The 15156-nt window shown below is 34.6% G+C and overlaps 1 protein-coding gene across 1 annotated transcript; it reads right to left on the bottom strand.

Moving 5' to 3' along the window:
- Nucleotides 1–3354: 3354 nt before the first annotated feature.
- On the bottom strand, nucleotides 3355–14170 carry LOC144436943 (leucine-rich repeat-containing protein 41-like). The gene is made up of 8 exons (XM_078125811.1): nucleotides 13585–14170; nucleotides 12567–12711; nucleotides 11841–11947; nucleotides 10266–10445; nucleotides 7666–7791; nucleotides 6130–6210; nucleotides 4686–4764; nucleotides 3355–4176 (listed from the first exon to the last, which is right to left on the bottom strand). Exons 1-8 carry the CDS (start codon nucleotides 14168–14170, stop codon nucleotides 3942–3944), a joined length of 1539 nt encoding a protein of 512 aa, XP_077981937.1. The 3' UTR covers nucleotides 3355–3941.
- Between the last annotated feature and the right edge of the window lie 986 nt (nucleotides 14171–15156).

Below are 15156 nucleotides of genomic sequence, written 5' to 3'. Positions count from 1 at the left end.
TCGATTCAAAAAATAAAAATAATGATAATCTTCATAAATCAGAAAATAACATGACGAAAGGGCAATGACATATATATTTAATCTGATAGATATCATACAAAAGAATCTTCGATAAACTGATATTTAGTATCTTGGTATAAAAACTACATATGGCCGTCAATACATATTAATCAGTAAACCACCAACACAAATACATTAATCAACACCCACCAGAACTCCGAAAAAAAACCCAACAAACGACTGAAAACAGAAATTTGGTTAAACAACATGTCCACAGCTGTGAAGAAATATGGTATGTAGTGAAATGTAAGCACTATGAAACAATAGACGACTAATGGATGGATGACTCAGTTGATTTCTTGGACTCCTGCCAAGTTGGTATCGAGTGTAACATGTGTAGTTAGTGGCCGCTGTCTGTCTTGTGTCAGGCGTTGAACATCCAGTAATATAATATTTATATGATATGTTTGCCATCTCATCTCCCTGTGTTTGAACATTGGTTTGGTATGTGTTCCCAATACCATGAACTGAACTTTGTGCTAGAAAGGTATGCGATGGGGATTGTTAAAATAATGATCAAGACAACAGACTATTGTCTTTGACATAATGTGGAGATGGAAAAATTGAGACAAGATATTGACAACATACATGTAAATGGAAAAAAAAAATTCCATTGTTAAAATTTACGAGTTAAAGAAGTTCTTATCTTTTCGTCCTCGAAAGGCGAATACAGAGAAAAGAATTAAAGGACAGTACAAAAACAAAACAATACTCTCATACACAAGTGAAACGTTTACAAAAACATGTATCTTTTAACATAGTTATTCTATTTTGGGACTTGACCTACGACAGGATTAAAACTTGAAAACTAAAGAGAACAATATGTTTTCTCACAGACATACAATACGAGTACAGCAGTGGTTATGATCGGACGTACGGTACCATGGAAGAACGATCTTCAACCGATCAACCATATATATTATATTCCCCTACCTCTGTTATTTCAATTATGGGTTCATTTTACTCCCTTGGTATGATTTGTTGTCCATATTTCATAACGGTAATACTATCATGGCGGTCATATGCAATTATAATGTCATAAATGTTTGCAGTCTCCACCCAATATCAATAACATAAATTCATACTCTGAATAACACAGACTCATTAATTTTCACCGTACTTTTACTTTTAACGGTCTGTGTAAGTTATTAGAAGGCTGTCTACAGTTGCATGTGTCAACCAAGCATGACAACTCTATACTACTGTAGTTGAAAAAAAACTGCTTGAAAAAGCCGATCGAGATACAAAACTATTCAAGTTTTTATACTGTATTTGAATACAACTGAAAATCCATTTACAAATTCATGAAATTCAGCAATTTACTCGTAGTTTTCACTGCAGTTTTTTTTATTTTGCATTGTGCAATTGCACTATATTTACTGTCAATTTCAAAAAGAAGCACACGCCACAGTCGACTGTCTGGTTATGACTTCTGTTAATTATGTTATGCTATGTAAGTTACTAATTCAGAGTTACTGTAATTATGCAAGCTGTCAAAACTGTTTACTTCTAATTGGCCATTGATGCAACTTTAGCACAGGTTTGTTGGATGGATTTAGAAAACAACATCATTAAAATACCAGGATACAGTTAAATCGTCAAGTGGGTGGACTGCAGAGTCATTGACCTGATCATTGGTTTCATACATCAGCAGTTGTGATGTTATTTTACCTATACAGTAATACAAAGTAATGATGTATCACTAAGCTTTTGATCAGCTGTAATGTTAAGTTAAGCCTGGAAACATTAGTCCTACATGTCAGTTTCTTGACACTTTAGCCCTTTCCATGGATAGCCTGGCGCCATGTCTATTTCATGACACTTCAGATCTTTCTATGGATAGCCTGCAACCATGTCCATTTCAAGATGCTTCAGGCCTTTCCATGGATAACCTGGAATCACCGTCCAGTCAAGACACTTTGGGTCTTTCGATAGTTAGATGTCCTTTCCAAGACTTCAGGTCTTTCAACAAATAACCTGGAACCATGTCCATTTCCTGACATTTTAGGTCATTCCATGGGTTGCCTTCCACCACGTTCATTTCCTGACATTCCAGGTCATTTAATTGATTGCCTGCCATCATGTCCATTTCAAGACATTTCAGGTCATTCCATGGAACAATATTCATTTGGGTCTTTCCACCGTGAGGCAGGAGGAAAGAAAACCAAACTATGGAAATTGTGACTAGAAGTTCTCATCAAAAGTTAATCGGTACTTTATAATATAATTCTTATGAGAAAATAACTCCTGATATTGAATTGTAATACCTTTCTATAAAAAAAGCCTGAATTCTCTCAAGACAAAAGAAGAAATTTGAAAGAATTGCATATCCAAATAAAATCATAGCTATTAGTTATTAATGTAGTGTGCTGACGTCAATATGACAAAACAACATATTTCATGCAATATTCATTTCTCCATAGTTTTACTAAAATAGGTTTGCAAAATAATTTTAGCTAAAAAGTTTATAAAATTTTATAATGTGAAATTTACACTTTGTGAATAAACTTAAAATGGACATCATGAAATTTGAACCCATGGAAAACATTGAAAAAAAAGTAACACAATAGCAGAAATTTGACTTGACTTATGTAACTATCAAGACATTAAATTCTGATGTGTTATGTTGTATGTTATCACTTTGTGTATAAATGTCAGAGAGATGTAAATTATTTTGATTCATGAAACTAAAATTCTTGTCTCTAGTCTGACTGACTGTTTTCCTCATCACAGATAGTGACATGGTAGAGTAATGAATTGGTCAATTCTCATTAAATCTGTCTTAAATCAGTACATGCTTGATAAAACTGCCTTAAGTGATCAACACTTGTCACATTTCAACTCAGATGAAATTGATCCAGTTTCACTGCTATCATGGAATTGATCTCTGTCTCCACCTCCTCTTCCCCTGTCTGTCTGTTTGTCTGGTTGTCTATCTATCTGTCTATCTCCCTGTATGTCTCTCTATGTATGTATGTATGTATGTATGTATGTATGTATGTATGTATGTATGTATGTATGTATGTATGTATGTATGTATGTATGTATGTATGTATGTATGTTCCTCTCTCTCTCTCTCTCTCTCTCTCTCTCTCTCTCTCTCTCTCTCTCTCTCTCTCTCCCACTTTTGTGAGCAAGAGTAATTTTTCTGTCCATCTTGTGAAAAAAGGGAGTTTGTTATAACACTGCTGAAAAAAAGCTTGCATAACATTTTCACATAAATAATTGATCCAATTCACCTTGTACTGTTACATTACATTAAATTTATTTATTTCTCTATCTCCTAACCTCCCCCCTCTCACTTTGTGTAGATACACTAACTGAAACAAGTTAAAACACATATCTCTGTTTACTCAACAAGGGACTTTACCTTAGTTTGTGATGCCACAACGACAACCAACACAGGACTTCTTCAGTCTGTTTTGGAAAAGTACAAAATTAATTCCATGCTACAGTGTATTTATAACACAACAGTAGTGATACAATTCAAAACTATAGTGTATTTCATGCTATGGGATAGTACAGCCTGGGTTCCATGTTGACAACTGGCCATTTTATTTCCCTGAGAAATACTGTTTAACAGGCCAGAATTGATTTTACGCTACATATTATTTCAAATAATCAACCAGAACAGCATGGATTCCATATTAACTTGTGTGCATTTCGTTTCCTCTACTTGCACTGTAGAACAGAACAACATGGATAATGGATTCAAGGCATGTTATGACAACAAAAGTGTGCACTTTAGAAACCGCAATGACAACATCAACTTAATGAAAATCTCACTGAGATACAAACAATCTCTATATGTATGATTTCTTGTGAATGTTGACATTTCCAACATATAGGAAATCAAGGTCAAGGTCAAGGTCAAAGTCACATTACATTTGTGATACATGTTCTGCTTTAAAACTATCCCTAGTTGCCTGGTACATTGTTGATATTCTCACAGTTGGAATAATTTCACCAAGAGTCTTTTCCACTGTCTTAATGTTTTCCTTGTCTTCTTTCAACCAATTTCCGTACACAACTATTTCTTGCAACTTTATGCTTTCCTTACTTGGTTGCAACAATGTTGCAAATCTCAGAAAACCCTCTTTTGATATGCAATTGCGACTGTAAGAAAAAAAAGAAAACAAAGGTATGAAAATGATTTATCAGAAAGTAAAAAATCAGAGTAACCGAAATAAAAGATATTTTGTACAACTTAGATCTGAAGTATTATAAAACCAAATCCCCACTAATTGTCTACTACTGTGCTGGAAGGAATGTTGGTAGGCATATGCAGGTAAAAGTGAGTTCCAGACTCTTTAGTAATTCATGAACCTTTAGAACAATGGGAGAGGAAACCCCCAGGACAGTGGTTTCACAGTTATTCTTTATTTGCTGGCTTAACTGTGTCCTTGGTGTGATACATGTTCTTGTTACATACCAAATAAACAACTTTCTGCAAAGGGGATACATTGTACGAGCTAAGAACACTAAAAACACTACAAAATCACAGTCCAGCTAATCCACTGGAGAAAAGAAATAACCACCTCATTACACAATCTAAATATCATGATTATGGCTATGATGTCAACGAAAGTGCTGTTGCCATGGTTACATAACTGTATTTGTCTTACCTTATATCAAGGACTTCAAGAGCTGACCTTGAGTCTGGCTTTTCAAAAATACCAGCCAACATTGCTAGGCCCTCATCACCTAATTAGTAATATAACCAAAGAACGAAATCAAAGAAATGTTTATCTTCTTTAATATGAAAGTTGTTGAATGTTAAAGTTTGGAAAGGTTTTGAACTTTTAATATATATTGTTTATATGTTTACAATGAGAAGTAATTTATCACATTTTCATTTCTTGAGGGCTTCTGAAAATATTGAAAAAAAATATTTGTGTCTCTACAGTGTATTATCTCAAATAGTTTGATTGATAGACTATTGGCAGAGTGACCTTTCTACTTATAGAAATAAAGGTCTCATGTACTGTGTTCAAGAGATAAGCAAGACTTGTTTTCATACCAAAAAAATCACTGTTTATCAGATAATTGCCCAACTTAAAGTAACACAAGTTGAGTTCATAACCTTTCTCTACTAAATAATAACCGTATTTGGTGTGAAAATCAACTATTTGAATGATTTATAAACATATTAATTACTCCATAGACCCCCTTCACAGCAGGATCTGTGTGGGTGGAGGGTCTATGATTACATCAAACCAAAATTGAACAGATCTAGTGTAATGTTGATGCATGCCTTTGACGTTGTTTTATAATTGGTAAAAATGTCTCCTACCAGTTGTGGGCACAATATGAGATTACATTTTAGTATATATGTATTAAAGTAACCATCAGGAGGACAAATAGGAAACTGGCAATCCTGACTGAGCATGCTCAGACGCAAAGGACTAAGGGATTATCTGTGGTTTAATCTGGAGCTACCGATAAAATAAACCTCCTCACAACGGTCAGGGTGACTATGAATTGATTATTTGTGGTTACAAACAATGTAACGTTATTGTTTACAATACTAATTGATAAGTATTTATTATCACATTTCCCATGATGCAACATTCAACATGGCGGGTTTGCAAGTTCCCTGATTTTTTATGGTTTTCCCACTTGAAAAAACAAGTGAAATAACATATACCAAGTCCATGTGTATAACTCAATTAATTACCAAATATCAAAAAATGTAAAATCTTATAATAACAAACTTTTTAGACACTTTCTAGCTTTTTGCAATTTCATGAGTTACAAACAATGTTGTTTCACATTGTTTTTCACGCAGGAAAACAAAGTAAAGTTGTTTTATAAATAAACAAAATCTGAAATAAATACTGATTTGTCATCCATATGGCCACTTTAATTACAGCATGGAATCATTTATTGTATTATGCCTAAAATACCAGGTTTGCATTTTGCCAATAGCATGCAGTACTAGTTCCAGTAATAGAATACTACACACATCTTACAATAAGAGGCAAAAAATTTACCTCTCCAATTTTAATTTTTGACATCACATAAAAATTGAACTGCAAGAAAGAACTTGTTCCTGATGAGTTTTCTTACCCAGTCTATTCTCAGCTATCCATAACATCTTTAATTTGGTGTTGGCTTGAAGTGCTTTGATCAACTTGGTAGACAATATACCTCAGAATTGAGATGAAAACAAAAGACGTGAGATCACAAAATGACTTTCTTACAAAGTGATGAGATACAGCAGACCCTCCCCACTGATTTACCTAGGTTTGTAGCAAGCTCAGCAAATGCACATATAACAGTGTTGTTATCTACATATTAAGCATAAATTTTGGAACTGATGGAGTGGAGATGGTTGCCAAGGTAAAATCTTCACTTTATCTCTATATTACAAGTATATGATTAAAAAAAGAATTTTTTGAATCTCAAGTTCTTGCAGTAGTGTTTTCTTACCAGTTGAGCTATAAGAATTGCATAGGATTCTTTTGTTTGTTTAGGACCACCTCTTATAGCTAGTAGACTACCAGACAACTGTTTTTCTCAATCAACTTTTCATAACCTGACATAAAGGCTGAGTGGCTACAGTTAGCTGACACAGTAGATGCTACCGAACATTTCATGTTTGTCACAAAGGTTTAGTTTTCAAAACCTGGATATGAAACTAACACAGTGGTATAGCTTTTTAATACTAGTTGTACATATTTTGTTATGATACACTGTGTGAATATCAGCTTTCAAAACGTGTTAGACAGATAGAAACAACAAACATTCCAACACAATAGTTCTGACAATACAACCATGGTAGGGATCCTTGATGTACTGCAAAACTGGAATTTGACGACATAGTTTTGTTTTCAATGAACTAAACATATAATGCTTTGATATGAAACTGAACACTAAAAGTGTATCCTTGAATGGCAAAGTCAGTTATTTGTTCTGAATTCACCATATTCCGGTTACCGAAGTTTGGCCATTTTGCATGTAAGGATTCACAAGAGGGTGCCGCAGATTTGGCACAGTGAGGGCTAAAATTTAGTCACAGCTGCTGTGGCAATGCACAAAGCCATACATGAGTATTACAGTAGTGGCTAGGCATGTTTTTCATTACTGGTAGTCACTAATAAAATAGTACAGTGAGAATGGTATGGAAATTAGTGAAAACTTGATGTCTACTGTCTTTATGCTTTAAAAGTCATCTATTCTGGCCCCAAAAAGGCTTGTGAACAGCGCTCTTAGTAGCCAAACCTTGAAACTGTTTATCTCTCTATTGACCAAAATATGATGTATTACAAACTCCGCTTTTTGAAATGAGTTCTGTTTAACGCAGGGCTTGGAACGTATTCCTAACTATCCTAGGTAGAGACAGAATGGCTCCATGCTGAGACCATCTTGACTTTGTACTCTCATGAGTCTTCTGACAGTGTTCTACAACTGTCCTGAACTTAATCAACATTTGGGGAATGTGACTTAATAGCATCTACCATCCCACATTGTAAATGTACACAAGTCCTAACTAAACTAGAAGCTATGAACACCTGAAGTGCATCTACATGAGTGTGTAAATGGGATATAACTCTCACGTTGTGTGAAAATCAGACTTGCATGTATTATAATTATGAGGCTTACCATGTATATGACATGCATTTAGATTAAGTCGCCGAAGTCCTCCATTTCGTAACAACTCACTAAGTGCATCATTCTCATCTTCATCATATCGATTTCCACTAACATCCAAAGTTTCTAGTCTGGACTCTGAGAAATAAACAAATATCCAAAAATAAACAAACTCATTACACATTAACAATTTTGTGCCTAGGGTTTGGGAACCTGGTAAAATTGCAGAAAAACAACAACTTGGTAAATCTGGGTAATGGGCAGTACAGAATCTGGTAAAACTTAGATTTCTGTACCTTACACCATAATTAAGAAGTGAAAAACCAGGTAACAGAAAGGAAATCTGGGAAGCATATATATATATATATATATATATATATATATATATATATATATATATATATATATATATATATATATATATATATATATATATATATATATAGAAATGCATGTAAACAATATTCAAATTTGATCATTCCGTGCAGGAATCATCATTTTCACTATTTTTCATAAAGTTTTATCAAAATGGACAAATTCTGCGAGTTTAGCGTTAATATCTTTATTTTTTTAGAGAATTTAAAAATAAATTGAAGAGCTAGGGTTAAAAACATGCAGTGTCACTATGTTAACTTTATAGATGAAACTCCGATAAAATATCTGGCGATTGCTGATAGATTTGATTCCCCAAAAATACTGAACTTGGACAAAACATACACATGTTACAATGAGGTGTGTATAACATAACAACCTTAGAGTTGGTTACAACGATGCTTTCTGTATTCTGATGGGTTACTCGCGAGATTGCAGTGCTAGCTCAATGTTTATACAGCATGCAATGCCCACTTTTGGGGCTAATGTATAATTTTATTGACTGTATAAGAAATAGTTATAATAACGATATCTCATTTTAGTGGTCCTTAATTCCAATACAATTCCCTGCTCAAGGATGCTTAAACTGTACAGATATTTGCTGTATTTTTAAATACTTTAACTTTGCTTGTCTGTATTTTTCAGTGTCTTTTTAAAGTTCTAGTTGTTTTATAATGCTGTATTTGTGTGTATTTATATCTTTCTTCTGTCTGTTTTAGCTAAGTGTGGGGATGTTTTGAGTGTTGTTGTGTTCTTTCTTTCCTGAAATAAAGTTTAATAATAATAATAAGAATAAAAATAAGACAACTACATACTTCTGTCAAATGTAACTTTTCTAAAGCAAATGATCATCTGTCAGTTAGATGAATCAAAATCAGGAACTTCATCAAGGCGGGTCACTGGAAAACCAACTTGTGACACATCATATTCTTGATTTATTTGGTGGTATTCTAGATAATGAATGACTAACAAGTGCAAGGACTATTTTCACTCTTCTCACAAAAAATGACACAAGTTCGAAATATGATAGTCAGTGATGACGAGGTTTGACCTCTTGTAGTCATAGCAACATAGATAGGCTTTGTATACATACAGTGTCCAGTTGACTCATCAGGGTATTTTTATTCCCTGTTATGGCCATGTTGTATTATTTCAGGGATAAGGGTTACGTTTATAGGATAGCTAACATAAAACATGATATCCCTGAATCCTGGCTATACACTTTTTTTTTATCTTTAACATTGATTACATTACATTTAATACCTTATTTTATTAGGTATTAAAAGACACACTCACAAAACTCATCTAGACCAATAAACCCATGTCAAAGAAAGCAACAAAAAATAAAAAATTTGAATAAAAAATAAAATGGATGACATTTGGGTTTGAAAAGATTAATTTTCACTGACGGGGGTTATTCACCTTCTATTTTAAGTTTTAATGCCATTGATTTGAAAAATGATACTTAGCAAAGTCTTTTCACAGCATAGCTATATTTATGAGACTTTATTTTATACTCTTTTTTTTACTTTTTAATTCTGGTATATTAAAACCCCTTTACAAAAATATGGTACTCAGGGATTTCAGTTTAGCAGAAAATTTCAAGTTAAATTGAAATATGCTAAAGTATACGTTTTTAAGAAGTGTTCTTTAGTCTTGCTAAAATTATTAAGGTGATGAGTGGTGGTGTTTTGTGGTGATAGTGAGGGTGGGGGTGGGGGTTGGGGGATGGGGGAGGGAAGAGGGGAGACAAGTCATCCCAGGTATGTGTCTCTCACCACTCTCAGGGTATGCACCTTGCTTTTACAAGTTGAGCTTTATTTTGATGAAGAAGAGAAAACAGTATGGTGATCATGAGTGGTTGGTTGTGGTGGTAAGTTGGGGGTGGGGGGTGGGTGGTGGGTGGGTGGGAGAATAGACAGTTGGCTGCCATACCAGACATGTGAGGTATGGTGTGAGCAGGAGAGGGGAGATAGATGAATGTCATCTCATGCAAGGCATGTATCAAATTTCTTGGGGGTTGTGACTTGATTTTTGAATTTGATCCATATTTTGTTGATGAAGAAGTAAATGAAGAAAGATAATACAAACAATGATGATTGTGGTGGTGGTGGGGGGAGGGAGGGGGCGGGGGGGGGGGGCGACAGATGGTTGTCAGTTCATATTCCTAGAGTGTTAATCATAAGTCACAGAGTGCATTTATTCTTGTAAGATCAAGAGATCAAATTGAGGACACTTACCTCTAACAGTTTGAAAGATTTGATTAAGATGGATGGGTAAGAGATGACAGTCACCCAGTGTGAGATATCTTAATGCTGTATCACAATGTATAAGATAACATAGACACCACACATCACTACTGCACTGGAAATTTATACCACTCAGATTTATATACTGTGTTAGTTCAAACTGTCTGGGTACTGTAGAAAAATAAACACAAAACTACAACAATAATATGAATTTATAAAACCACATTGACTTATTGTTGAGTTCAAAAAGCCCATGATGCTATCAAAGAATAAACAAAACAAAAATCTTGTTAAAAAAATACCCACACAACTGTATAATATAAGGTTACACCCATATTGACTCACTTTGTAAGTTCAAAGTGCTACGTACCGTAAAATACTACACACAAATTGTGAAACAAGTTTAATTTCACTGTGTCTTTAAAGTGCACTGACATTGTATAAAAATAATCCAAGAAAATATTAAAAGCAATATCAATTTTTGATGCATATATACAAATGTATGTCACTGAACTTCAAGCTGTATTTGTTGTACAAGTGTTTTGAAAGAACAACTGCTACAAAACAAAACAAAAAAATACATAATTATTGCCACCCCTATCACCACCACCACCGTTAACAATCCCACATACACCACTCAAAAAATACCATCTCTCATCATCACCCTCCCACCACCTCCAACCCCCCCCCCCCCCCCCCCCCCCCCTCAACATTACCAACAATCACAATGAAATGTTGATTCAAATACACCATGTAATATACAAATTTACCTTTCCTGGTACCATGGTAACACTAAAAGTGTATTGACCTAGGTGTAACTCTTACAAACACTTGAGTCATATCAAAACATGCCCACATCGAAATCACTTTCTTTCACATTCACTGGTACTCCCACTCAGTGTTCTATTTATATGGAAATTGTATTTTCATCTCATTGCTGATGACTTAATGTTTTCTTTCTTCCGAATCAAAAGTTAATTTCAACAATATTTGGTTGTACTACAGTGTTTGTTGCTGGACAGTTGTTTAAAAAAACAAACAAAAACAAAAACGTTTTGATTTCCTTTGTTATCGTGAACTAAGAGATCTGGTCATTTTCACTTATCAGAAAATGATACAGCAAAAATATATGTTTTCACTTTCTCTTAAGAATAGAAAGACAGCACTCTCTTGACAAATGAGTGGTTTGTTTTGATGAAAGTGTATCAAACACATGATAGTCAAATGACCAGACATATGACAACGGAAATTTTGTGACTGATATTTTATACCCAAGTACATTGCATCACACTATTGGCTGTCATATTTGATAAAAAACAGAACCAGTAAGGAAAGTTATTAATGTTTCTGTTGCATTTGATTACTTAGACAATTACGTGACTCATCAAGTATTCTGCTGCTATGAGATGGCACTCTTCATATTATATTCAAGTTTTGACACTAGAGGGCTCCCTTCAAAACCCGTCTGTCACACAAAATAAAAAGATTGCCTCTGCATTTGTCAGCTCCATTGTATGAACATTTTCAGATTGTCTAGCAACTTCTAGCAATATAAACGTCACTCACCATCTGAGAAACTCTGTCTTGAAAAGAATCCAGGGAAAGCCGTAGATGAGTACGATGTCCAACCAATGTATTCCAAAATCAAAATTTGCAGACAACAATTTTTACACCTGTGAGAAATATATTGTATTATTACTCTTAACTGTACATCAAATCATCTATATTGTTAAAATAATGTGTTCAAATATATAAAAATGAATGTACAAATCTATTACATTTAGTGTATTCAATACAGAATGATGTATCGGTGTGTAGCTTTTTATTTCTCTCTTCTGGTTCAATACTTTATATACTTAGTGGGTTGGGATGACATGGATTTGACCAGCAACTGTATATGATAGTGGAAGGGGTGTTCAATGACCAATGTGCAGATGAGTGTGTGTGTGTGTGTGTGTGTGTGTGTGTGTGTGTGTGTGTGTGTGTGTGTGTGTGTGTGTGTGTGTGTGTGTGTGTGTGTGTGTGTGTGTGTGTGGTGGGGGGGGATATTGAACCAACAATGTGCAGATGAGATGGGGTGGGGATTAGGATTGTATTAATGGTGGCTGGGTTGGGGTTGGGGTTGAGGTGGGGGTGGATGGAAGTGAGCCAGCAAGATACAAAGTACTATTCTGTCTTGGTTTTGTCTCAAGAATGAAGCACTACACCACAAACTAGCAACCGTGACCCCGGGCCTCAGCCACTCTGATGCCATAAATTTCATCTTCATTTATAAAAATGCACTTTACATACCTTATCAAAGATTTGAGAAGTGATACTACGTGATCTTTGGGGAGGAAGGCCAAGTCAGAGATTTCAAGGTGTTTCAAGCCACCAAGATAACAAGAATCAATCAAACCTTGTAATATAGCTGTACTGCAGTTATTGTCGCTAAAAACTAGTAAAAAAAATAGAAACATGTGATTTGACACTTTACATGTTTAGTCTGGATGCCAACATTGTCTCTAACTAAACCACGTCTAGTCAAAGTCTCTCAATCAGCACAAAAAGCTGTTCATCCAATCAGTAAACCCCAACTGCTATAGTGATGTAAACAGTGTATAAGAAGCATCCTGAGCTGTCAAACATACCATATCTGCCCCAATAAACACGTACTTTACGAGGGAATGTATTATTGGTTAGAATGTTGTGATTAACTGTGTGGGTGGCGGTGGATGAATTCTAAATTGCATCTAATGCATCTAAGGACTACGAGAGTAATGATTTTGACTATACTGTGAGTGTAAACCGTAATGATACGATATAGGGACTAGACTAATACATGTTACAATCACTACAATCATAGTGATCGTAGAGAGATGCTGCCGGGTATAGGATCTAGACAACTTGCAAGATATACCCCTCAAAAAATGGAATCACCATATTAAACTTAGCACGATCTGTTCAAACGAACTTGTAACAAGTTTCTACACTAAGTTGATCAAAATCACAATTAATTTATCTTGGTTCTGCTGTCCCAACTATCATATTTGCAGAAGAGCTTCACTTTAATTTAGAATGCAGACTTAATATCGTAGTTTTGGAAGAAGGAATTAAAACTACATGATCACAAAAGCGGATAAAAGTGATTTATTTTCAAATTTATGGTGTCTACTACAATACTGTGAATCATGTCTTTAGTATAAAGAAATGACCCACTTTATCTATTGCCTCCATTTTCTTATTTTTAGTCTTTGTTTCTGAAATGACTGATTACGACTGATTTTCATGTTGATGAAAAAAAAACCCAACCATATAGATGGATACTTACTACAAGATCTCAAACTAAACTTTTTCAGATTTTTCCAGTTTTTCAGTTGGTTACCAAGGCTACGGGCAACATAATCCGATATTCTCATATTCTCCAATAACAAGGATGTTACTCCTCGTGACTGCTCTAATACGATGTCATCTAATGATGCTGGCCCGTTGTCATGACAACAACCTTTATCACTATTCATCGCTCCCACCAAAGCCACATCATAGAGATCAGCATCATCTTCTCTGTTTCCTTGGCAACTGCATCTTTTCTCAAGTTGTTTATATTGGCACAGCTGAATCAACTTCATCACGTTATCGCCATCCAAATTGGAGTCAATTAGCTCAATGGCTTCAAGACTTCCATATTGAATGAGATTTTGAATGACTTTTAGCAGACTATCAGTGTTACTAACACAGTGAAATATAGTCAACCGTTTGATGTGAATTTTCAAAATATTCTGAATTTCTGTAAACTCATTGAAATATTGAAATAATTTTCCATCTCGGATTAGTAAATAGTCAAGTTCTTGTGGAATCTGGTTTCGTATGAGGCTCTCATCTGAAATTGTCAACAGTTTGATGTTTCTTCCATTCATTTCCACAGAGAATGGAGAAGCGAAAAGTTTCCTTAGCAAGAATTCTGGATCTGTTGATAGACAACAAAGGAATGACTATCTTATGATTTATTATATATAAAGTTTGATATTGAGAATGATTTCTGTTGGCAAGGGTTGAAGTACACTGTTTTTATTAAAGTTTGGGAACATAGCACGACAGAAAGGGGATATACGGTAAAATGCATACAGTTTTTAAAACACTGTTACCGTATCATAATTTGGTGGGGAACCCTGGTAAAGAGACAGGGGAACTCGTATAGATTTGAACTGCTTACCACCCTTAAAAGGTAATTATAAACATCATGATTGTCAAAATATAAAATGGAGTTTGATATAAATTTCTACAGTACATTACCTATATTTGTCTTAGAGTAGACCAGAGCTCTGAGAGTGTCAATGACGTGACCCTGTAGGTACTTCTTTCTCCAGTACTCTGTATCATCCACTGCAAGGTCCACATACTGCAAACCTTTATGAAACCATTGACTATTGTAGCTGTGTTTCTTGGGCCATCGTTGCATAGTTCTATGCTTCCAATAGTCTTCAGTATCTACACCTATAGTTATCAAGTGATAGATATGGAATACAGTTTATCTGAAATATCAGCTCTGTACTCTAATAGTATAATTATCATTGATAGCGATTCAACTTTTTATAGCAAGATAGATTGAAACATAATATACTCTTTACAAAATAATAAATATTATAGCTAATTTTAAAAATCAATTTATGTGTAGCTTCAAGCTGCACTAGCTGTAACTGAAGTAACATTTTTTTTTAGATCAGAAAACCAATACCATATTCACTGAAAATTGTTAAAATATTAATAAAGGCACATGTTATTTAGGAGTCGATTGTATCCAGAAGTACAGTAACGGGTTGAAATTGTGATCACATTGGGGTGCTGATTTTTGGGGGTGGACCCAAAAATTAATTTGGATTCATTTGTACAGCTACTTAAAATA

The sequence above is a fragment of the Glandiceps talaboti genome, chromosome 6, assembly GCF_964340395.1.
Source record: "Glandiceps talaboti chromosome 6, keGlaTala1.1, whole genome shotgun sequence".
Taxonomy (NCBI): Eukaryota; Metazoa; Hemichordata; class Enteropneusta; family Spengelidae; genus Glandiceps; species Glandiceps talaboti.
This window is presented reverse-complemented; position numbering and strand designations above follow the sequence as displayed.

Bases quoted from the DNA above. Each gene is read 5' to 3' on its own strand.
- LOC144436943 (XM_078125811.1), bottom strand. From the start codon at position 14,170: ATGAATGGAAGAAACATCAAACTGTTGACAATTTCAGATGAGAGCCTC. The intron at 11,948-12,566 runs GTATGTAAAGTG...TATTTCTCACAG, and splicing joins CTTCTCAAATCTTTGATAAG to GTGTAAAAATTGTTGTCTGC. The intron at 4,177-4,685 runs GTAAGACAAATA...TTTTTCTTACAG, and splicing joins CTTGAAGTCCTTGATATAAG to TCGCAATTGCATATCAAAAG.